The sequence below is a fragment of the Ursus maritimus genome, unplaced genomic scaffold (genome assembly GCF_017311325.1).
Source record: "Ursus maritimus isolate PB19 unplaced genomic scaffold, ASM1731132v1 scaffold_12, whole genome shotgun sequence".
Taxonomy (NCBI): domain Eukaryota; kingdom Metazoa; phylum Chordata; class Mammalia; order Carnivora; family Ursidae; genus Ursus; species Ursus maritimus.
The window spans coordinates 70659261-70685232 of NW_024423564.1; the positions used below are offsets into that span (position 1 = coordinate 70659261).

Genomic DNA, 25972 nt, shown 5'->3' on the forward strand with positions numbered 1-25972 from the left:
CGCCGCGCCGCGCCTCTGCCCGACCCGGTCCCCGCGCAGCCGCAGCAGGGAGGGGGCGGGCCTTCCCCTTCCTCGCCGCGCGCCGGCGCCCGCCTTCTCCTCGGCGCGGTTGCGTACGGTCTCTGCCCACAGCCTCGCAGAGGTGACCCTGAGCGGCCGGAGTTGTTGGCCGGGCAGGCGTCTGGAAGGACCACGTCCCCTCACGTTCGTTGCTCGGGTAAAGAACTGGCCGCTTCTGCCTCCCACCGGCCGCCCTATCGGCCTTTCTGGACTTAGATTCCAGTGAAGTCAGACTGCTCGGCCATTTAACCTTCGGGACTTAACGAGAAGGAGTTTTGTGTTGTCGTTTTTCAACCCCACAAATACACTCTAGATGTCAGTGGAGTCACGCCCCTCCCCCCTGCGCTTGAAATCTTGGAACCGAGGCTGCCCGATGGCGGTCACGTGACGCCGGCGTCCCGCGTCTCCTCGCCGGGCAACCGTCCTGGAGACTGACTGACTCCGCTGGCGGCAGCATGGACATCATCTACCCGCTGGCCGTGCCCAAGGGGCGCCGGCTCTGCTGCGAGGTGTGCGAAGCCCCGGCCGAGCGGGTGTGCACGGCCTGCACGGTCACTTATTACTGGTAGGCCCTGACATGTGGCACCTGGCTGCCTTGCTTAAGCCATAGCACCGGCTCTGCCAGGGAACACTCAAGGGGGCTTCGAGACAGGTCCCTAAGACTTCTGTGTCTGCCTCTTCTCCCGCTCCCTCGTTCGTCACCAGAGGTTTTGTTGACCGCCTACCGTGCGCTATGCATGGTCCTAGCAGCCGAAGTTACTGGGGGATACTTGGTGGGCTGTGCCCCCTCAAAGATCTAACATACTAATGAGGAACATAGATAAGTAAATAAAAAGAAAAGATCATTTCAGAGAGTCATAGATGCCATAAGGACAAAGGAAACGTGATGGGAGGTTGGGCAGATGGCCTTTCGAAGGGTACATATTGATTTGAAGATGATGTAGGAGCAGTGCGCCTGGTTAATGCTGGGGGAAGAGGAAGGCTCGGAGGGAGGAAGGACTGGTGTGCTGGAGCAACAGAAAGAAGTGCACAGCCAAGGTGGTCAGAGTGTGGGGAGGGTAGGAGAAAATGAGGTGAGTTTTCATTTATTCAACGTAACATCCCCCTGACCTTTGCTTCCGATGAGACCCTATGTTGGACCTGAGATAAAACAGCTAGGTTGTTGATGTCCAGAAACCTAGTCCAGAGCAGACTAACTTGTTTTTGAAAAGTCATTATAATAGACCCTGCATGACAAGTACTGTCACTCAGGGTGTGCTATTTCATGGGACCTCTAAGGATGGAAGCGTGATGACTGGGGCAATATCTGGAAAGGTTTCTCTGAAAAATTTGAGATGATTCTTGAAAGGTCAGAAGGAAATTGCTAGGTGAATGAACAACGAAGACAGAAGGGCAGAGTACTCCTGGTGTCCAGGTCTACTTGGGTAAAGGGTGAAAGAATGGTTTGTTCACAGCTGATTAGAGAAGGTAGTAGTGGAGGAGGCAGTCACTGATTTTCAAATTGCAGACTAGACCCATTGAATGAATAAATCCCCTCATGAATAAATCAACAAACATTTTAGGGGAAAAAAAGTAGAATAAAATAGAAAGTATCAAAGTAATCCTACTTTGTTTCTTGAAACTTTCTAGTGTTTTATGTGGCTATGTGTGTTTGTAATGATAAAATGTATTACTAAAAAGAAAGTTTAAAAACCATTGTGGTAGGTAGTAGTAGAGTTTAAACCGAGAAGATACAGGTTAGGGCCAAATGGCGACATGAGATGTAGACGTTTGGAATTTATCCTCTGGGAGGTCATGGATGGTTTTGATGGGCTCTCATTTGTGTTAAGGAAAGATGACAGGTAGCAGTGTGGAAGATAAATTGGAAGGTAGACCCTGGAGGCTGCATAACTGATTAAGAATTTGTTGTAGTGGTCTCAGTGGAGAGTGAATATACCTCCTCAGACTGAATTAGGGGTCCCTCCTCAGTGCTCTCACAGCACTGTGTATATTCCCTATCCTAAAACTTATGAACAGATTGAAATCAGTTGTTTAATACTCTGTATTCCTCACTAGGTCTGTATATCCCATGAAGGGAGGGATGACATCTGTGTTTTCATTGCTGTTTCTTCATTACATGTAGAATACAATTCAGAATTTATAGCAGAAACTACAAAGCCCCAGTTAGCTCTCTACCTTCATTTCCCACCACACTCACCCCCTCTCTTCCTTGATGTAATTATAGAGGTTTTCTTTCAGTTCTGATTTGCTAAGTCTTTTCCTACCTCAGTTTCTTTTCCTAGGCTGTCCTCACTGCTGGGAACCTCCGTTTCAACCACAGATCTTCCTAGGGCCCTCTCATCCTTCATTTCTCAGAAATGTTATTTCTTCAGAAAGGTCCTTCTGAAAATACTCCTCTTATTTTTCTGTCTCACCTTTTTCTTCGTTTTTCCTGTATTTTTTAATTTTGTGTTTACTTGTTTAATATCTGTGTCTTTTACTGAACCTAGTGGTCGCACATACCGGACATTCGGTGATCATTTGTTGAATAAGCAAACTTCTGATTGGATAGTAAACCTATTAACACAGAGGGAGGTGGTGGTGGGTGACAGATTGGGTTGTGGACACAGAGTTTAGGGCCTTCAGGTCACTTGGGAGAGATGGCTAGTGAACAACTTCAAGTACCAGCCTGGCACTCAGGGGAGCGGTGAGAGTCCTTTGGCTGATATGAGCATCTACTTCTTTCCCTCTCGCCTTCATCCCTGCAGCCAGAAGTAATTCCTTCTTCCTCTCAACTCACTTTGTAGTCACTCTCTACTCTCAGTTGACTCTTACTTCCCTTCCTCATTTCAGTTGTCGGCAAGTGTGTTATGTCAATTTTATTGTGTTCCATTGAGGCAGGATATTATGTTGAAGGCATATAGAAGGACTGTCATACATATGGTATCTTTTGATCTGTGTCAAACCCATCTATGTATACCCTACAGTCTCTTGCAAAGTGTCTTGAAATAGTTGAAACTAAATATTTGATGAATGCATGAATAAAGTATTTCCTGTGCCTTTATCCACCATTATTTCTTTTCTTCTTTTTCACTGCCTTTAATTTTCTTTAAGGTCTTCTCCTCCCCCCCCAGCCCACGCCACCTCTTTTCTCCAGATTTCTTCTTTCTTACTTTTTTTTTTTAAATTTTTTATTATGTTACGTCAGTCACCATACAGTAGATCATTAGTTTTTGATGTAGTGTTCCATGATTCTTTGTTTGCATGTAATCTCCAGATTTCTATATGCTTGTGTCCTGGTGATTTCAAGATTTTTTCCATAAAAGAAAACTGAGGTAATTGTTCTGTATCTCAGAAATGGGGGCTTTAATACTCCTCCCACACAGAGTTTTTGTGGTTGAATGTAAAGCATGTAGTATCATGCCTGAGACCAAGTTGGCACTCAATAAATATTCTTTCTCCTCGTTCTAATTTAAGGAGCAGGAAGGACAGTCAACCCAAATTTGTGAAAGTTTTTTTTTTTTCTTTTTCTGCTAAAGAGTTTTTTCCTTTTGTAAATGTAACCCATGCTCACTGTAGAAACCTTGAAAATATAAAAAATAAAGAAGAGAAATAATCCATAATCTCACAACCCAGAGATTAATGACCTGACATTTTGATTGATTTCCTTATATCCTTTTCCTATACATATATCAGTTTTATACAGTTTGTGTAATCTTGCACATATTGTTCTGTATTGCATTGTGAGAATGTTCCCAGGGAACTGATCATTTGTAAGAAAAGGCAATTTTAGTAAAGTACGCACTGAAACATTACAGACAGGTAAAAGAGGCTTCAGTACTATAGTGAGCAAATCACAGCATATAGATAAGAGTAATTTGAAATAAGTTTTCCTTTTATTGAACATATGGGGCACCAATTAAAATGCTTTCACTGGCCAGGAAGAGAAAACAGCAGTGAAGTGGTATTCCATAGCAGGAGACAGTAGAATCTGTGGTAAACTGCAGAATGAGTGTCCTGCCTAATAACATCCAAATTCAGTTTTAAAAACATGATAATGGCCAAACAAAGCACGTCTGGCTCACAAGCTACTTGATTATGAGCCCTGATCGAAAACATAATTTTCAACTCCTTCTTTATGCATGACCCTGTGTTGGGTGTTAGGGGTGAAACAGACGAATAAGGAAGGAGCTCATGAATATATAAATAATGCTCATTTTATTTGGAAAAGCAAGATATGTCAAAAAAAGTCTAGGTAGTTCAGTAAATTAATATTTCCATTGCTCACACAATTACTCAAGAAGCCCCTATTTAATAAATACCCTATGGAACTCAACTATTTCTATATCCTGGCTGTTAAGTGCTTTTATTGATTTGTTTACAATAATTCTATATAAAAATTTTGTTAATGCTTTTATCATTTCTGTGATAGCAGTTGCATTTTATAAAGAAAATACCTTATTGCATTTCTGTTACGCCAGAAGGAAGGAGGGCGAGAGAGCCTTGAACAAAGCTACATGTTATCTATGACTGCTTTTCTGCTACAACAAAAGAGTTGAATTTTTGCAACAGAGACCATGTAGCTTTCAAAGCCTAAAATATTTACTATTAGGCCCTTTACGGAAAAACTTTGCTGGCCCTGTGCTAGCTTGTTGTTACCAGTTTTAGAATATGTGTAATTGGAATCAAACAGTTAACTTAGTCACATTTGAGTAAAAATATACAATAAGCAATAGAAATGCAAAAATTCCTGATTTATGTACCCAAAAACAGAATCTCAAAATGTACGAAGTAATAACTGTCAGATTGAAGGAAGAAATAAATAATAGTTGGATGCTTCAGTTTTCCACTGTAAATAATGAACAGGAGATTAGCAAGGCAATACAAGGCTTGAACAACACTATAAACCAACTAAACCTAACAGACATCTATAGAACACCACCACCACCAGCAGAATATACATTCTTCTCCAGTGCATATGGAACGTTCTCCAGGACAGACCATGTGTTAGACCATAAAGCAAGTCTCAATAAATTTATAAGGATTGAAATTATATAAAGTGTGTTCTGTAACCAGAGTGGAATGACATTAGTTAGTAATCAATAACAGAAGGAAATCTGAGGAATTTATGAATGTATGGAAATAACACAGTCTTAAACAACAAATGGGTCAAAGAAGAAATCACAGAGGAAATTAGAAAATGCTTTGAAATGAAATGACAACAAAAACACAAATATTAAAACTTACGGATGCAGTGAAAACAGTACTCAGAGGGAAATTTCTAGCTGTAAACACGTACGTTATTAAAGAAGGAAGATTTTAAATCAATAACCTAGCCTTACACTTTAAGAAACTAGTGAAAGAAAAGCAAACTCAACCCAAAGCTAGTGGAAGGAGGAAAATATTAAAGATTAGAGCAGAGATAAGTGAAATAGAGAATAGAAAAGCAATAGAGAATCAACAAAACCAAAGGTTGGTTTTTTAAAAAGGTTAACAAAATTGACAAACCTTTAGCTAGATTGACCAAGAACAGAACATCCAAATTACTAGTCAGAAATGAAAGTGGGGACATTGCTAGCAACTTTGCAGAAAAAAAAGAGATTATAAGAGAATACTATGTACAGTTGTATGCCAGCATATAAAAAAACCTAGATGAAATGTATTCCTTATAAGACACAAACTACCAAAACTGACTCAAGAGAAAAAAAAAATTTCTGAGTAGATCTATAACTAAAGAGATTTAGCTAGCAATCAAAAACTTCCCACAGAGAAAAGCCCAGGACCAAATGACTTCACTGGTGAATTCTATTGAATACTTAAAGAAGAATTAATATCAATTCTTTAAAAACTCTTCCAAAAAAATAAAAGCGGTAGAAAAAGTCCCCAACTCCTTTTATAAGATAAGTGTTATCCTAATACCAAAACCAGACAAAAACATCACAAGAAAACTACAGATCTATATACCTCATGAATACGGATGCAAAAAATTCTCAACAAAATACTAGCAAACCAAATCCAGCAGCATATAAAAGGGATTATACATCATGACCAAGTGGCGTTTCTCCCAGGAATTCAAGGTTGGTTCAACATACTACTATCAGTTTAAGACATCATCTTAACAGAAGAGAAGAAAAAAACCACACAATAATAGATACATAAAAAGCATTTGATAGGGGCGCCTGGGTGGCTCAGTCGTTAAGCGTCTGCCTTCTGCTCAGGGCGTGATCCCGGCGTTATGGGATCGAGCCCCACATCAGGCTCCTCCACTGTGAGCCTGCTTCTTCCTCTCCCACTCCGCCTGCTTGTGTTCCCTCTCTCACTGGCTGTGTCTCTGTCAAATAAATAAATAAAATCTTAAAAAAAAAAGGCATTTGATAAAATCCAATACCCTTTGTGATAAAAACAAATTAGGAATAGAAAGGAACTTTCATAACTTAGTAAAGGGTATCAATGAATAACCTATGGAGAAGCACAAAGCTAACATCATACTTAGTGATCAAAGACTGAAATCTTTCCCCCCAAAAATCAGGAATGAGACAAGAATGTTGCTTTCAAACAAAGAATCATGGAACACTACATCAAAAACTAATGATGTACTGTTTGGTGACTAACATAATATTTTTAAAAAAGGCAAAAAAATGTTGCTTTCATCACTTCTATTCAACACTGCTCTAAAAATGCTAGTTGGGGCAATTAGGCAAGACAATGAAATAAAAGACATCCAGCTTGGAAAATAAGGAGTAAAAGTACTTCTATTTGGTGATGACATGATCTTACACAGAGAAATCCCTAAAAAACCTATGAAAAAAACACAAACTATTAGAGCTAATAAATGAATTCAGCAAGGTTACAGAATACAACATCAATGTGTAAAAATCAGTTGTATTTATACATGCTAGCAATGAACAATCTGAAAATGAAATTGGGAAAGCCGTTCCATTTACAGTAGCATCAAAAAAAGAAAGAAATTTAACCAAAGAAGGGTGAGACTTATACACTGAAAACTAAAAAACATTTTTGAAAGACATTAAAGACCCACATAAATGGAAAGATACTCCATATTCATAGTTTAGAAGACTTAATATTATTAAGATAGTAACACTTCAAATTGATCTATTGATGCAATCCCTAACAAAATTCTGTCATTTTTGTACAAATGGACACACTAATCCTAAAATTTAAATGAAAATACAAAGTACCCAGAATAGCTAAAAAGTCTTCTAAAAGAACAAAGCTGGAGGACTCATACTCTTCAATTTCTAATTTTACTACAAAGCTGCAGTAATGAAGACAGTGTGGTAGTGGCATAAGGATAGGCATATAGGTGAATGGATTAGAGTTGAGAGTCCAGAAATAAACATGTACGTTTATAGTCAGTTGATTTTTAACAAGGGTGCCAAGACCATTCAACTGGTGCCTTCCAGATGATGCTGGGATAACTGCATAGCCACATGCAAAAGATGAATTTGGACCCCTATCTTACACCATAGACAAAAAGAGCTAAATTTAAGAGCTAAAAACATAAAACTTTCAGAAGGAAGCATAGTTGGAAATCTGTGCGATTTGGGATTAGGCAGCAGTTTAGATATGACACCAGAAGCACAAGGATCCAAAGAAAAAATAGATTAGTTGGACTCCACCAAAATTTAAAACTTCTGTGCATCAGAGAACACTGTCAAGCTGAAAAGACAGCCCACAGAATGGGAGAAAATATTTACAAATCATATATCGGATAAGGATTTTATATCTAGAGTATGTAAAGGACTCTAAAAATTCAACAATAAGAAGATAAAAGACCCAGTTTAAAAATGGACAGAAGATTTGAATATACAATTCTCCAAAGAAGATACACAAATGGTCAATAAGCACATGAAATGATGCTGAACGCTATTAGTTGCTAAGGAAATGCAAAATAAAACCACAACGAGGTACCACTTCACACACTCTAAATGGCTGTAGTAAAACAGTAACAAGTGTTGGCAAAGATATAGAAAAAGTGAACCCCTCCTATATGACTGCTGGGCTGTAAAATGGTACAACCTCTGTGGAAAACAGTTAGGCAGTCCTCAAAAAGTTAAACATAGAGTTACTATATGACCCAACAATTCCATTCTTAGGCACATACTCAAGAGAATTGAAAACATGCGTTCACACAAAAATTTATACACAAATGTTCATAGAAGGATTATTCATAATAGCCGAAAAGTAGAAACAACAAAAATGTCCACCAACTGATGAACGGATAAACATTTAAAGTGATACAGCCATACAGTGGAATATTTATTCAGTAGTACAAAGGAATATAGTATTGATACATGCGATGAAATGGATGAATTTTGAAAACATTATTCTAAGTGTAAGAAACCAGACACAAAAGATCACATATTGTCTGTTTCCATTTATATGTAATGTCCTTAACAGGCAAATACATAAAGTAGATTCGTAGTTTCTGGGCACCAGTGGGTGGAGAAAAGAATGAGAGAACCAGCTAGAACACATGGAGTTTCTTTTTTGAGTGATGAAATTGTTCTGGAGTTAGATAGGGTGATGGTTTTACAACCTTGTGATTATACTAAAAACCACTGAATTTAAATTATACTTTAAATTGGTGAATTTTCTATGGTATGTGAGTTATCTATCAATTTAAAAGTGTAAAAAAATAATTGGAGAAAGGGTCAGAATCGGGTAATAGATTTGGGAATCAGTCATAGAGGCGATTTTTTAAGGAATGGGAGTGGATTCTCTGTAGGACGGCGGTCCTGTCCAATTAAGTGTTCAAAAATATTAAACTGTATTTAGTTTAGTATGTAAAACTGTGTGTAAAACTCGGAAAAGCTTTCTACCAAACTGTCACAGTGCTTCCCTCTGGAGAGCTAAAAATCAGCGGGCTCTGGAGTATAGGCTGAGCATAACTCCTTAGGCTCTCCACTCCTATGCTTCCTTATCTTTGAAATAGCTTTTGTTTTGTTCTCAAAAAGTTAAATAGTTACTAGCAAAAGCACCTGCTGCACCACTGGGGTTGGGGGCCGTTCCTGGTGTGCTGGTGTGAGTGTGCCCCTGGAACACAGAAGACCATGTCAGAGGTGCTCTCCAGAGCCACGCAACCCAGTGGCACCCATGACAGCAGAGCGTCTCCTAGAGCCTCAGCAAATGGAAATTCCTTTCTCTTCCCCCCAAAAAAGACCCTCACGCCCATCAGCTTTGATGCTCAGATATTCTGACAATGGCCTTAGAACAAGGCTGGGTTAAAAGTCAACTTTGTGGTGATTAACGAAGCAGAAAACCAGAAGAGCCCCAGCGTCACCACGTGACTTCAGAGTGTGACCTGTGCCTGAAGAAACAACAGCCTCCCACCCCCGCTAGTCGTTACACCATCGAATAACCACGTGAAAGAAAAGAGATTTGTGTCAGAAATGGCGTTGGGTTCCCTGCCTGATACGTGTTGGGCTCCCTTTTCTAGTTTTTAGGGCGAGGCCAGCGGTGGGGCCGCTAGAATCTCAGGCCAGGCCAAAGAGAAAGATAACGAAGTCCGTGTTTTTATTGTCAGTGGTGTGGTTCACCAAAGAGCGGACTGGAGCAGCATCCATGAGAAGATATGTCAGCTGCTGATCCCGCTGCGCACTTCCATGCCCTTCTACAACTCAGAGGAGGAGCGGCGGCACGGCCTGCAGCAGCTGCAGCAGCGGCAGGTGGGTCCTGCGGGGCTGGGGCAGGCCTAGCTCCCGGGGCCCCGAAACCGCCCAGGACAAAGGGTGTACCGCGTCGGGATCACCAGACTGGAACCTGTTTGAGGACAGAGACTTGGTTTTATGACTTTATGTCCTCAGTCAGTCGTTCTCCGCATAGTTACTGAATACCTACCATATTAGGTCCCGAGGGCTGCTGTGACAAAACACCACACGCGGGGTGGCTTAAACGACAGGAATGGTTTTTTTCTCACAATTCTGGAACCCAGAAGTCCAAGATCAAGGGTAGGTGTCAGCAGGTTTGGTTTCCTGTGGGCACGTGCATGCCTGGTGTCTTCCAAATTTCTTCCTGTTATAAGGACACCAGTAAAATTGGATCAGGGGCCACCCTAATGGCCTCATTTTAACTTAATCACCTCTGTAAGGCTCCGTCTCCAAATGCAGTCACATTCTTGGGTACTAGGGGTTAGGGCTTCAGCATATGAGTTTGGGAGGGGAACAAAATTCAGCCATAACATCTGCATATGCCAAGTATATTGATAAGAGCATACGTACATAGTAGGAGGTCAAAAATGGTGTATAAATACACTAGTGAATTCATAAAGGAGATTTAAAAACTTCTATTACGGCATTGATGGCATTTCAGTTTTTCTTAAAAAATTAGGCTTTTATAAGCCATAAATCTCAAAACACCAGAGTCATCAATTTTAGTGTTGTGGCACTTTGAGAAGGGCTTTGGAACAATGCAAAATTTAAGTTATTTCTGATACTCGCTAAGCAGGATAACTCCAGAGGAAAAGATGTTTCTCTCAAAATTACAACTCAAATAGAAAGTCAGAAAGTTTTAGAATGTCCAGAGACATGATAGTTTTGCTAAACTACAACTTTATTATAAACACAAAAATAATATTTGCTTAATAACTTTATACTGAGCACTCATTCAGGCTGATGAATGAATCTAGGTGAAAAGACACTTATTCCTGGACCTCAAGGCCCTCACAGTCCGGGTTTCCCTTTTTATATCACCTATTTTGGGTCTCATGTCCACCTTAATACAGGCAGGTTAACTAGGTGCCCTCAACCAGTTCATTAGATAGTGGCCTTACCCCACGTGTACCCGTGTCCACCACCACCTTTGACCTTTAGACTGCCTCACATGGTCTAGTTTTCTTCTTCCACAGAAGCATTTGATTGAATTCTGCTACACCGTGGCCCAGAAATACCTCTTTGAAGGAAAACATGAAGCTGCTGTTCCAGCAGCTCTGCACTCGCTTCGCTTCCGCATGGACGTGCACGGCCTGAGCTCCGTGGAGCTGGTGCCTGCTTACCTGCTGCTGGCCGAGGCGAGCCTTGGTAAGCGAATTGACTTGAGACCCCCGTCCCCCAGCCCCTTAAGGAGTACTATACTGGGTTCAGTCAACAGCCTTGGCAACGGCACCGAGATACCTTTTAGAAAAGAGCAGTGTTGCTGTAAGGTTTGGCACAAGGTGGGGAAGCGGATGTCATCCATTTTTGGCTACTACTGACAGAAGTCCGCTCCGGCTGGCCTAAGCCAAAGGAGGACATTTCTGAGGACCCTGGAGTGTCCCAGGGGAACTGAGGCTTCCTGAGGTCCTAGAATCTGAATGTTGTAACAGACTCTCTCGCGCGGGCCTTGTGTCTTGTCTCTGCTTTTATCTCTGCATCCGCTTTATTTGCCATCTCTGCAGACCAGATCTTTCTGCCCTATGCCTACCGTGGAAACAGCTCCCCCGAATATCAGATGTAGTGGAATCTCCGTGGAATTTACATGGCCTCCAGATTCACGGAGGGTAGTAGAGCAGTTAGCATCTGATTCCCAGTGCTAAATTCCTAGGAGAGTTGTGTCGACTCAGCTCGAGTGTGGTATTTGCCTTTATCTAGCTTTGTGTCAGGGTCACGTGGTTCCAACGGGATTCTGGGGACCTGCTGCTGCGGCTGGGAGAGGCAAGAACGAGTAGCTCACGCTGCGGGTGAGAGTGGGAAGCACAGGCTCGGCGGCGCTCCATCCCGCGTGGCGGGTGCTACAAGAAGAGAGTGAGCGTCTTGGAGGGGAATTAGCATTTCTGAGCATCTGCAGTGTTTTACTTACTGTACAACCACTTTATCCATTTTAATAGCCACTGTGTTTTTTAAAAAGCAAACTTTTAAAAGGCAAAAGTGTTGGAAATACAGTACAAAGAACCTCTTTTCCCCCAGCTATGGGAGGGTGAGTTGCTTGCCTGACGCGTTCCCACGGACGTTCTCCTTCATACCCACTGTACACCCGGCGTCTACTATCCTCTGCTGAGCGGTTCAACGTTTCTGCAGTCCTCCCAATTGCACCTTGTCAACAGGAGCATACAGCTCAAAATCACGCTTTTCATTTTGTTGCCATGTGTTTTTAGTCTCCTTCATTCTGGAATAGTTTCTCAGTCTTTCCTTGACTTGTGGGAGTCTTACACTTTTCAGATTAAAGGCCAGTGTTCTCCAAACGTCCCTCGATTTGGGTTTCCCCGATGTTCCCTCACGATGGCACTCAGGCGATGTGTCTTCGGGGGGAGTGTCACAGGAGTGCTGCCGTGTTGTTCACGCCCCATCCTGCAGGTTGGCACATGTTTTCAGTTTGTTCCATTCCTGATGACACTCATTTAAGTCACTTTATTACGGTGATATCTGCCAGGCTTCTTCTTTGTATACTCTTCCTCCTTTTCACGATTAATAAGTATTTTATGGGGAGGTCTTCTGAAACTATATAAATATCCCATCCCATCAGACTTCCAATATATTCATCTATTTATTTATATCAGTATGAACTCTTGGTTCCCTGTCCTAGTCAAGGATTAATAATCTGTTACTGTCATTAATTTGGTGTGAGGTTATTCCCGATCTGGCAGGTGGCAGCCCATTCAAACTGGCTTCCATGTCTCCTCGACACATCCCCATGGTTCTTCAATTACCATCCTGCTTTCTGGAACATACCTCCAAGGAGCCTTGATGTTTTTAGTGAAAAAATGGAATTCAGAAGGCAAGAGTTGTACACTAGACGTATGCCTTGCTCTTGAGGTAGGGTTGCTCCCATGCCTTCTCGGTGGACAGAGTTAGGGAATATGTGTAAATACAATAATGTATACACATATTACCTCTAAATTCATCCTCTCCCACTCTCTCTCTGTATAGATAGAGATATGACTATGGGTCCATACCAGTACCTCTAAATTCAGTCCAACACTACCACAGGGTTCAATCTAATTTCCTCCCATTCTATATCTGTAGTTCTCTTCTGTGACAGTGAGAATACTGCCTTCCTTTTTCATTAATATATTTATATATTTCATCAGTTCCCCTGTATGAACCAATCTCCCATCTCCAACCCTACTCTTTCCCCTTGCAGATGCCTTTCTCTCCTTCCAGGGGCTCTGACTCCTCATTCAAGGCTGCTTCTTCTGCACAGATCCCCTCCTCACTGGTTTGGGCTCTGACTCCCCCATACCAGGCCACATAACTTCAAGAATGCCCTCCTCACCCCCCTCATGTCTGGCTCCCCATTCCAGACTGTCCCTCCACCAAAACTACTGGGAAGAGCACTGGACAAGGAAATACAGCCCAGGTTCTGTATGTTTCTGATGCTGACTAGCTGTGGGATTTTGGAAAAGTTCACCCTAGCCAAAGTCTTATCATTTCTTAACTGGACTATTGCTTGCTAACAACTGGACTCTTCACATCTCTGGCCTCCTTTCAGGCTGGCCTCTATACAAAATGTGGGTCAAATCACTCCACTAAAGAAAGACTGGATTCCCCCAAGCAGCCTGTTAGATGCAGCCTCGTCCAGCCTTTATGAATCCTGTCACCTCATCTTACATCTTCTCTCTCCCTTCTGGTTACACTGGCCGCCTCTCTACTTGTTCTGGAAGGCTCTTCTTGAGCGATGCTCCCCACCTCTCCTCCACACCCCTCCACCTAAATAAGTCCTATTCAAATCCTTCAGGTCTTGGCTCAAGAGTTACCACCCCCTTGTCTAGAAGCCTCGCCAAGCCTCCAGACTGGATCAGGTTTCTTTTTATGTACCCCTTTAAAAACCTCTTCCTCTTTTCTAGTCACTTATTTCAATAATAATTATATATCCAGGGGCACCTGGGTGACTCAGTCAGTTAAGCAACCGACTCTTAGTTTCGGCTCAGGTCATGATTTCGGGGTCATCAGATCGAGCCCTGCCCTGGGCTCTGTGGTCAGCAGAGAGTCGGCTTGAAATTCTTCCTCACTCCATCTCCCTCTGCCCCTCTCCCATCTTGCGTGTGAGCTCTATCTAAAATTAAATAAATAAAATCTTTTTAAAACCCCAAAATACCACTACTAATTATTACATATCCATTGATGAGATTACTTAATTAAAGTTTCTCTTTCCCGCTGGACTGTCAGCTCAGGGAGAACTGCGGCTGTCCCTGTTCCTACTATCAGAGTGTCTTCACACCCAGACAGCCCTGAGCACAGAGGAGGTACTCAGAAACTCCTCTCATGGAACCTGACATCTGGGGGCACTGGGAAAGCATTTGGTGAATCTGAGTCCCCTTCACAGGATTGTTTTGAGGATTAAATGAGTTTGTGTGTAATGAACATGAGAGTGCTTTGCAAGCTGGAAAGTTCCGTCTAAATGGAAGTTCTCATTATACCTCCCCCAGTCATTGAAAACCTTGCCAACATTTTGAAAGTCTAAATAAATCACATTCCTTGTGCACATGTCTCTTTCTCATCTAAGAGATTCCTCTAGACTGGAGTGGAAAAAATAACAGGTATTTAACCTTTTCTTTTCAGTAAAACTTTGGAATTTTCATCAACTAGGGATGATATTTTCAGTAACACTTCAAAGAGCCACCTTACTCATCTTCCCCCACTCTAGTCAGCACTTTGGAACCAGGGAACCTGGGTTCAAATTCCAACTCTTTTTTTTTTAAATTTTATTTACTTAGAGAGAGAGAGAGAGAGAGAGCATGAGGGCACATGCACACAAGGGGGGGGCAGAGGGAGAGAATCTTCAGGTAGACTTCCTGCTGAGTACAGAGGGCTCTGTCTCACAACCCTGAGATCGTGACCTGAGCTGAGATCGAGAGTCGGATGCTTTGCCAACTGAGCCACCCAGGGACCCCTCCACTCTTTCTGTACTGGGTGGGTGATGCTAGGTATCAGGCTCTTCTTACTAAGGCTCTTACACATACTCTTCCCTCTGCCTGGAATGCTTTTTTTCTCCCTTACATATAGCTGGCTTCTTTTCAATCATCGGGTACCTGCTTAGATATCACCCTCTCAGATAGCTGTTCTGTAATCATCCAGTCAAGGTAGGTTTCTTCCTGCTTTTTTGGATGACTGTGTTCTGTTCATTTCCTTCATAGCACTTTATTTTTGTTTATTGTGTATCTAGTTCCCTTTATTATATGCTCTTTGTGGTCAGAGATCATGTCTGTTTTATTCACTAGTATGCACTGAGCACCCAGCAAAGTGGTGGAGATTCTAACTTCAATGAAAGTGTGGTGGAGCGAACTAATGAAGTTTCCTGCTCTGTACGTTCCTCCTCGGGTAGTTACTCCACAGGGTTGTTGTAGAGTTAGCTCACAGAGGCAGATGGCCTAGTGTAGTGTGCATTCAGCAAATAGCAGGCCCTCAGTAAATGCGAATTCCTTTCCTTCCCCTGGGTGCCTCCCAGCCTCACGATGATTATCTGTGACTGCTTTATTCTGTGCTCCTTTACTTTCGTCATCAAGCCTTCCAAAGTCTTCCCTCTTACTGTCTCTCTGATCAGCTGCCAGCCCAGGGTAAGCCTGTTGTCTCACCTTGCAGACAAGAGCCCTTTACTCCTTAACTGGCTATCCTTTCTCTTTCTCTTCCATAGGCTAGTGACGTGACCCTTTAGGATAGTCTCACTTCCTTTGGCAACTGTGTGTATGTAGTACCCCCACTCCACCCCTACACCTGTCCAGGCAAGCACTAGGTAGCAGGCATGCCTGAACTTACCCACTCACTGGCCAGCCTTTGCTCCGACCTGCTGGGAGCAGCACGTCCCTCCACCTCACTATACCCGCTCTCTGGATTCGGGGCCTCAAGGGTGTTTTTCTCCCAAGTGTGCCTTTTCCTTTGGGATGCTTGTTTAGTTGCTACTTCACCTTGGCCTTGGGGCCTTCCTTCTTGGCATTGCCTTCTTAAAGAGAAACCGCAGGATGAAGGTGAAAATTTCCAACATACGTCAGTGCCCTCTGCCAGTTTTCTTCCCATGTAAATAACCTGTGCTGAGAGTCGTTTGCTTCTTTAAATTTGGGATGACCTCAGCCTAAAGCTCTTATTTTATAGAGAAAATCCAGAAGGAAGATATGACTTGCCATGTCTGCATGAGCCAGGATCCTGGGCCTCCGCCTCTTGCTTCTAATCTAGTATTTTCCCATTTTAGTTTGAACTTCAGTCAAGCGAAGTTACTTGTTTCCTCCCTTCTATTGTTTCTTCTTTGGCTCTCCTCCTTTAATTCAGTGACCTATGATTACAGCTAGAGTAAGTAATGCCTGCGTATGAGCTAGCCCTGGGAGGAAGGACAGGCAGAACAGAAGATTGACTGATGAGGGGTCTGTGTCCTCGTCTCCCGACCTTTCCTGGCGCCGTTTCTGCTGCAGCACCCATCACAGGAAATACTTCGCACCCAGAGCATGCCTCCTGCTCTGCGGAAGGCTGGCAGGGTAGTTTCCTATCCAGTTCTGACAACCTACGTAGGAGGCAAGCAGGGAGGCAGGACACTGTTATGCATCTTTACAACCAAACAAGAAGTTTTCGACAGTATCTGAGTATTAGAAATAAAGGGGCCTTTTACTTAGTAACCGTGTGTTGTCCATTCTAGCTCCTCAGTGTCTCTTATGTATCTGCTCCATCTTCACTCACTGCCTTAGTCCAGGCCCTCATCAGTCCTTGCCTGAACTATTTCAAAAGTCCTCTAGTGAGTCTTCCACTCTACTTCTTCTCCTCTGGTCCCTCCACCACCCTGGCTCCTGGAGATCCTTCCAAATCGAAATCCAATTCTCTCCCTTTCTGAAAATCCTCCGGTTTTTATCCACATGCCTCCAGCTCCTTGGTGCAACTTACTAAGCCCTCCAGCCCTCCATGGCCTGTCCCCCGACTACCTCCTTAGCCTCCTTTCCTGCCACTCGCTCCCTCGCGCTTTGTGCTCCAGCATCACACCATAGAGGCTTCCCCAAACGCAGCCCCCTGTTTCATGTCTGCACCGTTCTGTGTCTGTGTCACCACCGCCCGGTGCCCGTCCTCCCTTCTCTGTCAGGAAAACTTCTATTCATCTTAAAAACTCAGCTCAGATTTTCCTGTCTTAGTTCAGCTGCTGTAACGAATACCACAGACTGGGCGGCTTAAACAATAAACAGTTATTTCTCACAGTTCTGGAGGCTGAGAGTCTAAGATCAAGGTATCCGCAGATTCGGTGTCTGGTGAGGACCCACTTCCAGGCTTGGAGACAGCCTGTTTCTCACTTATCCTCATATGGCAGAGAGGGGTCACCCCTCTTGTATATCTTCTTTTACGGCATTAATCCCATTCATAGGGCTCCATTCTCATGACCAAAGTACTTCCCAAAGGCCCCACCCCCAAATACCATCACTTTGGGGATTAGGGCTTCACCTATGTATTTTGGGGGGACACAACATTCAGTCCATAGCATTGACCACGCCTCTCCCCATTCCATTGTCCCCTCCACCCATCTATAGAATTAAACACCTCCTACTCTCTGCCACTTCCAAACCTTATTGCACTTATACTGTGTTATAAATATATTTCACACATGCATTCCCTGAACCCAGCTGTAAATTTTTCAGAGGCAATGGCTTTGGTTCATCTTGGAATCCTCATCACTCAACACAAGGCCTGGTACATAAAAGATATTAAGTATACATGTACATATATTTTTAACCAAGATACAATTCACATACATAAAATTCACTCTTTTAAAGTACAATTCAGTGGTTTTAGTATATTCACAAGATTGTGCAACCATCACTGCATCTAATTTCAGAACATTTAGTCACCCCAAAATGGACCCCCATACCAATAATAGCAGTCACATGCCATTCTCCCTCCCCACAGTCCCTGGCCACCATTTTCTGTCTCTATGGATTTGTCTGTTCTGGACATTTCATATCAATGGACTCATACAATATGTGACCTTTTATGTCTGGCTTCTTTCACTTAGTGAAGTGTCTTCAAGGTTTATCTGTGTGGTGGCACATCCTTTCTATGACTGGATAATACTCCACTCATGGACACACATGTTGTGGACCTACTCATCAGCTGATGAGCATTTAGGCTGTTTCTATTTTTCGGCTATTATGGCGAGGCTGCTATGAATGTCCATGTGCAAGTTTTTGTGTGTCAATAAATGTTTGAGGCGATGAATAAATGAATGAATGGGCACTGACTCACATTTCATCATGTGTCCTCCGGCCAGAGTATGAATTATAACCTTCTTTACTTCTTTTGGGCAGGTTTGGGCCAGATTGTCCAAGCTGAGGAATATCTATCCCAAGCCCAGTGGACAGTCCTCAAGTCAACTGAATGTAGTTATGCCACCCACTCTTTACTGCATCGGAACCTGGGACTTCTCTATATAGCTAAGGAAAACTACGAGGAAGCCCGTTATCATCTGGCCAATGATGTAAACAAGCTAAATTATAACACCTGAATGTTTCTGGGAACAGCTTTGCTTAGTTTGGTTTGTTCTTTTTTTTTTTTTTTTAAGATTTTATTTGTTTGAGAGAGAGTGAGAGGGAGAGCACAAGTGGGGTGGGGGCCAGAGGGAGAAGCAGACTTCCCGCTGAGCAGGGAGCCTGATGTGCGGCTGAATCCCGGGACTCCAGGATCATGACCTGAGCCGAAGGCAAATGCTTAACCAACTGAGCCACCCAGGTGCCCCTGTTTGTTCTTTTTTGACTGAGCATTTCCCTAAAACTTTCTGTTGACAACTGACTGGTGAGATAGTAGCAAGAACACGGTTGTAACAACCTGAGTTCAAGCCTTTCCGCTTCCGGGCTGTGTATCCTTGGCCGGGTCACATCACTTCTCCAAGCCCGATTGCTCTGAGGGTAATAAAGGTAGGACAGCACGGTGCTTGAGAGAAGGACTTTACTTCTACTCTTGGACATAGTGTCGGACAAATCATTCACCTCTGTCATCAAGTATAAGACAGAGATCATCCGATCGCCCGTGCCTCATTGGGTCGCTGGAGAGGTTAGTCATAGGACACTGTATGTGCAGCGTTTTGCTATCATTCTTAATATAACATCAGTGTTTCTACTTCAGAGTGCGGTTATTAAAGTTAAAGGAGCTGTTTGTATATGGACATTCTTTATAAACTATCAAACTACGCACAAATGTTGGATAAGATGAGGAGGAGGGTGACGATGGAGCTGGTCTTCCAAAATTTAATGAGGGTTCTGTCAGGATTTCAGTGTGGACAATGTGACTAGAGAGAAAAGTTCCTGAGCCCGGAATCTGCATGAGGTTCGGGTCAGGAGGTGGTCTCAGCCCCGGTTGGTTCTCTCTTCAGCCTCTCCACTGGGCAAGCTCCCTCTGGTTGCCTCCACTGCACAAGGTCCATAAATCCACTGGAAACGTTCTTGTGCTGGTTAGTCTCCACATCCCCTGACCCCAAATCCATTCTCTGCTCTGCTGTGCCCTGGGAGGGTGACCTCTACGGACTACACAACCCAGAATCCATTGCTTTCTGGCTTCTGTTGGATTTGGGAGTGAGAAGCATGGCAGAGGAGTGAATGTTGGGAGGAGATAGAGGTTGGGTATCTACTCTCCCTGCTGCCTTTCTGCTCCATCCCAGTTCTGGCAGGGGCAGTGTTCCTCAGTGGCCACAGCTGCTGGCAGGTGGCCTTCTCCCGTAGCTCCCGCTCTCGTGGGGCCCTGGGGACTTGCTCTCCCCCTTTCTGTTCAGGAGTCAGGACAGTAACAGTTTCTTGCTGTTGACAGTCCCTGGTGTTTCACCAGCTCTCGTCGGTTCCTTCACCTCTAGATGTCTCTTTAAATAGCCCTTTCATTAAACTATCTTCGGGAAATACTTTGAGAGTGCCATCTACTTCCACCTAGGAGACTGTCTGATACATTTCTTCATCTGTGTTTTCTCTCTATATGCTCACCTACAACAAATTAAGCAGAGGCACAGATGCTGTCTTGAGCCGGGCCACGCAGTTAAGAAATAGATTCAAGCTCGATTCTTCAGCCTACCTTTCAAAAAAAAACCAGCAACAAAGCAACCATATCTTTATGGAGAGATACCATAAAGTTCACTCACTCTAAGTGTACAGCTGAATGATTTGGAGTAAACTTACAGTTGTGGGGCCATCAGCATGATCCGGTGTTAGAACATTCCCGTCACCCCAGAGCCCCTCACACCCGTTTGCAGTTCCTCCCTCATTCCGACCCCCGCCCTGGGCAACCACTTTCCATCTCTGTAGATTTGCCTTTTCTGGACATTTAATATAAGCAGAATGATATGTGGTCTTTTCATCTGACTTCTCTCACTTAGCATAATTACTTTGAGACCATCCATGTCGTCCTATCAATACTTGGTTCCTTCTCTTGCTGAGTAGTATCCACCATTGGGAAATACACAATTTGTGTAGCCATTTGTCACTTGATGAACACTGGGGATGTCTCCACTGTTTGGCTGTTATGAACAATGCTGCTCTGAACATTCGTGTCCGAGTCTTTGTGTGGCTGCATGCCTGCGTTTCCCGTGGGTGTATGTCTAAGAATGGAACAGCCGGGTCATACAGTAACTCACCGTTTCACTTTTTGAGAACTGCCAACCCGCTTTTCACCAAGGCTGCATCATTTTCTTCATTATTATTATTTTTTTGGCCTCATTTTCTATTCCCACCAGCAGTGTGTGAGGGGTCCGTTTCCTCCCCATCCTCGCCAGCACTTCTTTTCTGCCTCTTTGAGCCGTCCCGGTGCGTGTGCAGCGGTGTCTCCTTGTGATTTTATCTTGCATTTTCTTTAATGACTCGTAATGTCGAGCATCACTGCATGTGTTACTAGCCACTGGTGTATCTTTTTAGAGACATGTCTACTCAGAGCCTTTGCCCATGTTTTAATTTTAATTGGGCGTTTGTAAAAGTTCATTACAGATTCTGGGTGTACAAATTCTTTATCAGATGTATGATTTACAAGGAGAACTAAAGCACCCCTTCTTCCTTTTGCTATAGATTTATTTTGCCAGTTGTGCATTTGGAACAGAGGACATCAGGACCTCGGGGGGCTACTTCCACCTGGCTAATGTCTTCTATGGCCTTAAAAAGCTGGACCTGGCAGACACGTTGTACACCAAGGTGAGCTGGGGAATGTGGGAGTTGAGCCTTGGTACTTCGGCCTGTTAACTTAGGACTGGCGTCAGACCATTCATGAGAAACTTGAGGTGCACAGAGATGAAATGACTTGCCCAAGATCACACGGTCTGATACATGATATATTCTACTTTCCTTTTTCCCTGATTCTCCACTAGCAAAATAGACTAGGCTCGGGTCTGGACTGCTGCTCGGATTGCATCTGCTTTCCCAACAGGTCTCTGAGATCTGGAGCAAATACTTGAATGATCGCTACCAAATGCTCTCACAGGCTCGCATCCAGCAGATAGACTTACTGGGCAAACGATTTGAGACCGACACCGGCTTGGGTAAGTGGCAGCTCTCCCTGGAAAGCAGAACAGTGACTTCACCCCTCCTAATCCACAGCCCTTGTCCCCACAAGGGAGAGCCACTGTCCCTGTCGTGGAGCACATCGGTGCCATCTTCTGTATTTTGCTGATGAGGACACCGAAATGGGGGCATCAAAGAGATTCCACCAGTGTTGGGAAGAATTCACACACAGCCTTTCTAGGGGCTCATAAGGGACAGATGCAGAGAGAGAAAGACCTACCGGAGCCCCCCGTGATTTCTGCAGAGCCTCCATTTCTAATGTGTTATCCCTCCATAAGCCAGGGTAAACTCTCTGAAGTCACACTGCTCATTTGTTCTGGTGCCTTCTCCTCTTCCTTTACTGGACAGTGAGCTTCTCAGCGGCAGAGCTGAGTGTCACCCATGGGCCTGTCCCCTGGCTCAGCAAAGGGTGAGTGCTGAGTGGCGCTGCACAGCATCGTTCCCTCCGAGACGAAATAAAAGTGGACAGAGGATCTAGTTTCTGTTCAAAAGACCCATACAGCATGGTTGAGGGGATAGAACCTAGATGAAATAGAAGGAAGTTCCTACAAGTGCACCTTATATTACAAGATGAGTCCCAGAAGGAGCAGGTGGGGACAGTTGGATGGCGTTGAAGAGGGAAGACTTCTTGGAGGAGATGTTTTGAGCAAAGATTTTAAAAAATGAATAACTTTATTGAGATCGCTCTCATTATAAAGGTGGTTTATGTGAAAGCAGAAAATTTGGAAATCATAGAAATCCAAAGGCAGCCATCCTTAGTGTTATTATGGTGCGTGTCCTTTCTGTCTTCTTCTCTAAGCATAGTATGTAAAGAGTGCTTACAAGCACCCGCCCCAAATAACTCATAATAAGTCAGTAAAGGGTCACTAGAGTAGGACCCAAAGCTGCTGGGAGGAAGCGTAAACAGACTCACTTGGGGGAAGCAGAAAGGCCAAGGTGCTCACACAGCCTTGGTTTGGGAGAGGACTGAGCTGCTGGCTACCAGAAGTCCCGGGGGCTCCCGCTCTCCAGCTGAAGCTGAATGGAACCCAAGGAATCCCGCTGGGACAGCTTCCTGCATTGGGGCCTAAGGAATCAAGAGTTCAGGACTCTAAAAGAGAGAAAGTATAGCTACCTTGAGGCCTGTGGGGGTGAGCAGGTTTTGGGGGGCTGCCGGGGGCTGCCGGGGACCGCCGGCCTCCCGCTCGGACGTGGTGGTGCTTTGTGCTACTGTGCTTTGTGCGGGAGGCCGGCGCCCTGACAGCTCCGAGCTCACCCTTGAGGGGACGCTCCGCAGCTCCCCAGGGCCTCCTTCTTCGTTCCAGCTTCCTCCCTTCCCATTGCAGATGAAGCCCAGGAAGCAGAAGCCATTCAGATCCTGACTTCAATCTGGAACATTCGAGAATCTACATCCAACACAGCCCCCCAGAAAACTATCTTTGTTCTGAAAACCCTGTTCATGCTTTATTACCTGATGATGAATTCTTCAAAGGCAAGTTTCCCCAGAAAAGCACCATCTAAAATGGAGGTAGAAATTCCTCTCGTTGAATTTGGCTGTGTTTTGGCCAGTTGCACTGGCTTTTGCCCTCTGAGTAAGCCCTCCCTTGTCAAAGCAGTCTGGATGCTCGAGATGTTTCTCGTTTGTTGAGTCCATCCTGCACCATGGAAACTGCATTGTCTTCTTCCCTAGGGACATGCCCATCACTAGCCTAAGTACTTCACATGAGCTATCCTCTGTGATTGTCAGGCCAACTTCATGAAGTAGGTATTGTATTATTTTCCCACTCTGCAGATAAAGAAACTGAAGCACAGAGAGGTCCACTGTTTGCCCAATTTCTCTTGGAGGCGGGGAAGTCACTATAAACGAGGAAACACTTAGTGCGTGATATAATTTCAGATAGTGAATAACACTACAAAGAAAAAGAAAAGCAGGCAAGGAGAGAAGGAGGGAGGGAGGGCTGCCTAGAGGAGGCCTTTCTGTGTGGGTATCATGGAAAAGTTAAGGCTCCCTTCCCCCCTCCCTCCCTTCCTCTCTACTTTTCTTCAGCAAACTTTACTAAGCTCCTACTGTATACCAGGACCTAGAGGAGCTCATAGTCAGCACGTTAAAATTGAGTGGGATAGTGAAGACCAGGGCACTATCTACCACGGGATAAGAGTGCTTAGGGAGCAAGGACACATTTCCACTGAATTGCCAAGCTTACACTGGACAAAACCTCTTTCCTACAGTTCAGGATCCAATTTTCTACTGTGAACTCAAGGAAGTCCTCACCCCAAGGCACGTGTGAAGGGTGTTACATCTACAAGAAGTTCTTAGAGAATAGGGACACATCAAAGTTGACACCTCACTTCCTTTAGGTCTTTACTCAGCCATCCTCTTTTCCACGAACGTTTTGCCTGCATTGAAAGCTGCAAAACCCCACTAATGGCACTGGTGCTTCCCAGCCCCCTCTCCTACTTCATTTTTGCCCTTACTATGTATCACTATTGAAGATACGATGGTGTTTTACTTGTTTGTCTTGTTTCTTGCCTCTCTTCCCCACTGTACTGTAAGTTCCACGAGGGCAGGAATTTTGACCTGTGATCATAGTACCTGGAACATAGTAGCCGTGCAATAAATTTTTATTGGGGGGGTGCCTGGGTGGCTCAGTTGGTTAAGCGTCTGCCTTCAGCTTGGGTCATGATCCTGGGGTCCTGGGATCGAGTCCCACATCGGGCTCCCTCCTCCGCAGGGGGCCTGCTGCTCCCCCTGCTTGTGCATGCACTCCTACTCTCTCTGTCAGATAAGTGAATAAAATCTTTAAGTACATAAATAAATATTAATTGGAAAGAAGGAAGAGAGGGAGTGAGGAAGGGTGGGAGAAGGAGGGTGGGAAAGAAGAGCCAGCCCAGAGGCTGGCTGTCCCAGGATGTCCTGTGAGACCTCTGTCCAGGTGAAAACTCTGGGCCACATGGCCCCCAGGATGGCCCCTATCACCTCTGTGTCTCCCAGAGCTGGTTCAGAGGGTCCTGATGAAGATCCAACAGAGAGCTCACTCTTCTAGGAAGGTGTACTAATTTTTACTTTTTGTCAAGCCACGTGGGTTTTTCCGGCCCCCCAGGACCCACCCAGCATGTGTGTGGCTGGTGGGCGTTCCCAAATTTCCAACAAGAGCTCAGTGGCTGGTGTGAAAAGCTGAGGGGTCTTTTCCCGTGTTTCTGGGTTGAGCAGAGATGGGGCTTCCCCACGTAAAGCTTTCCTATGACAATTTCTTTTTGTAACTGTGATTCTGTTCCAGGCACAAGAATATGCCATGAGGGCCTTCAGTCTAGCCAAAGAACAGCATCTCAGCCTCCATGAACAAAACACCATTGAAGAGTTACTAAGTCTTATCTCAGCTGAAGAAGCTCATCCCATTCCTTAGTGACCCATGAACTCGGCATCAGGGGGCTGTTCGACGGGCCACTGAACGTCTAATATATTCCAGCTTGCACAACTGCTTTGAGGTACTACGACTTGCTGAAGACCCCCCCCTCCCCTGGGCCTGCGCACGTAGCCATGTTTTTATTCTTGCACAGAATAGGTGAGGAAATGTAGAGCTTTAGGCATAGAAATCAGTAAAACTGATCTTTATCATGACCTTTGCACTTGGTTTCCTGTGACTTTGTATGACTTTGAGGAATGTGCTGTCAGCTCATTAGTACGGTACTTGTAATTAAACCACAAATAGTTTATCATATTTACCGGAAGTCACCCAGTGACACATGTTTTTTGTAGGTCTTTGCCAAAGAAGGGTGTGGGGGACAGTTATATTGGAGCAAAGTTTTCCCATCCTACTGGAATGAAGTTAGCATTAATCTGAGGTAGATTGTGATTTAAATGTCCATTGTAGTTCTTAGAGAAATAGCTAGGAAAATTACTCTGAAAAATAATTACAAAGTGACAAAGAAATTAAGGGGCGCCTGGGTGGCTCAGTTGGTTAAGCGTCTGCCTTTGGCTCAGGTCACGATCCCAGGGTCCTGGAATCGAGCCCTGCATCAGGCTCCCTGCTCAGTGGGGAGCCTGTTTCACCCTCTACCTGCTGCTCTCTCTCTCTGACAAAAAAATAAAATCTTAAAAAAAAAAAAAGTCATGAAAAACCAACGTTTAACAAAATAAATACTTCAAAAAAAAGATAATGAACCATTACTTGAATGACAGACCATGTCATCAGTTTGTTTGATAGAAAAAGTATATCTTTTCTGATATACATCAATACTGCTGGCAATGTGATGGAGATAAATATTTTAATATATTTTAATATTTGTCCACACAAACATAGAGTTTCAGTAGCTAACAAACACTTAAACACTAGCAGGCTTTAAAAGCATGTGGACAAGGTTACTACTGCAACCAGGTTATAAACCTGGGATTATATATCATAAAATTGTTGTGCTTTGCTTGCAAACCTTTGTAAGGATCGTAGATCCCCAGAACATCTTAATGAACGAGGCAGTGACAAAGGCTATTCCTAGTTCGAGAGTCGAGTTTCACCACAAGAAACAAAAGCA

The 25972-nt window shown here is 44.0% G+C and overlaps 1 protein-coding gene across 1 annotated transcript; it reads left to right on the forward strand.

The window, feature by feature from the left end:
- The first annotated feature begins 137 nt into the window (after window positions 1-137).
- ZMYND12 (zinc finger MYND-type containing 12) lies at window positions 138-25161 on the forward strand. The gene is made up of 8 exons (XM_008699354.2): window positions 138-625; window positions 9587-9728; window positions 10907-11078; window positions 18245-18414; window positions 20975-21097; window positions 21330-21441; window positions 22789-22934; window positions 24721-25161. The coding sequence occupies exons 1-8, from the start codon at window positions 516-518 to the stop codon at window positions 24844-24846; spliced, it is 1101 nt and encodes a 366-aa protein (XP_008697576.1). The 5' UTR covers window positions 138-515; the 3' UTR covers window positions 24847-25161.
- Window positions 25162-25972: the final 811 nt, after the last annotated feature.

Bases quoted from the DNA above. Each gene is read 5' to 3' on its own strand.
- ZMYND12 (XM_008699354.2), top strand. From the start codon at position 516: ATGGACATCATCTACCCGCTGGCCGTGCCCAAGGGGCGCCGGCTCTGC. The intron at 9,729-10,906 runs GTGGGTCCTGCG...CTTCTTCCACAG, and splicing joins AGCAGCTGCAGCAGCGGCAG to AAGCATTTGATTGAATTCTG. The intron at 22,935-24,720 runs GCAAGTTTCCCC...ATTCTGTTCCAG, and splicing joins TGATGATGAATTCTTCAAAG to GCACAAGAATATGCCATGAG.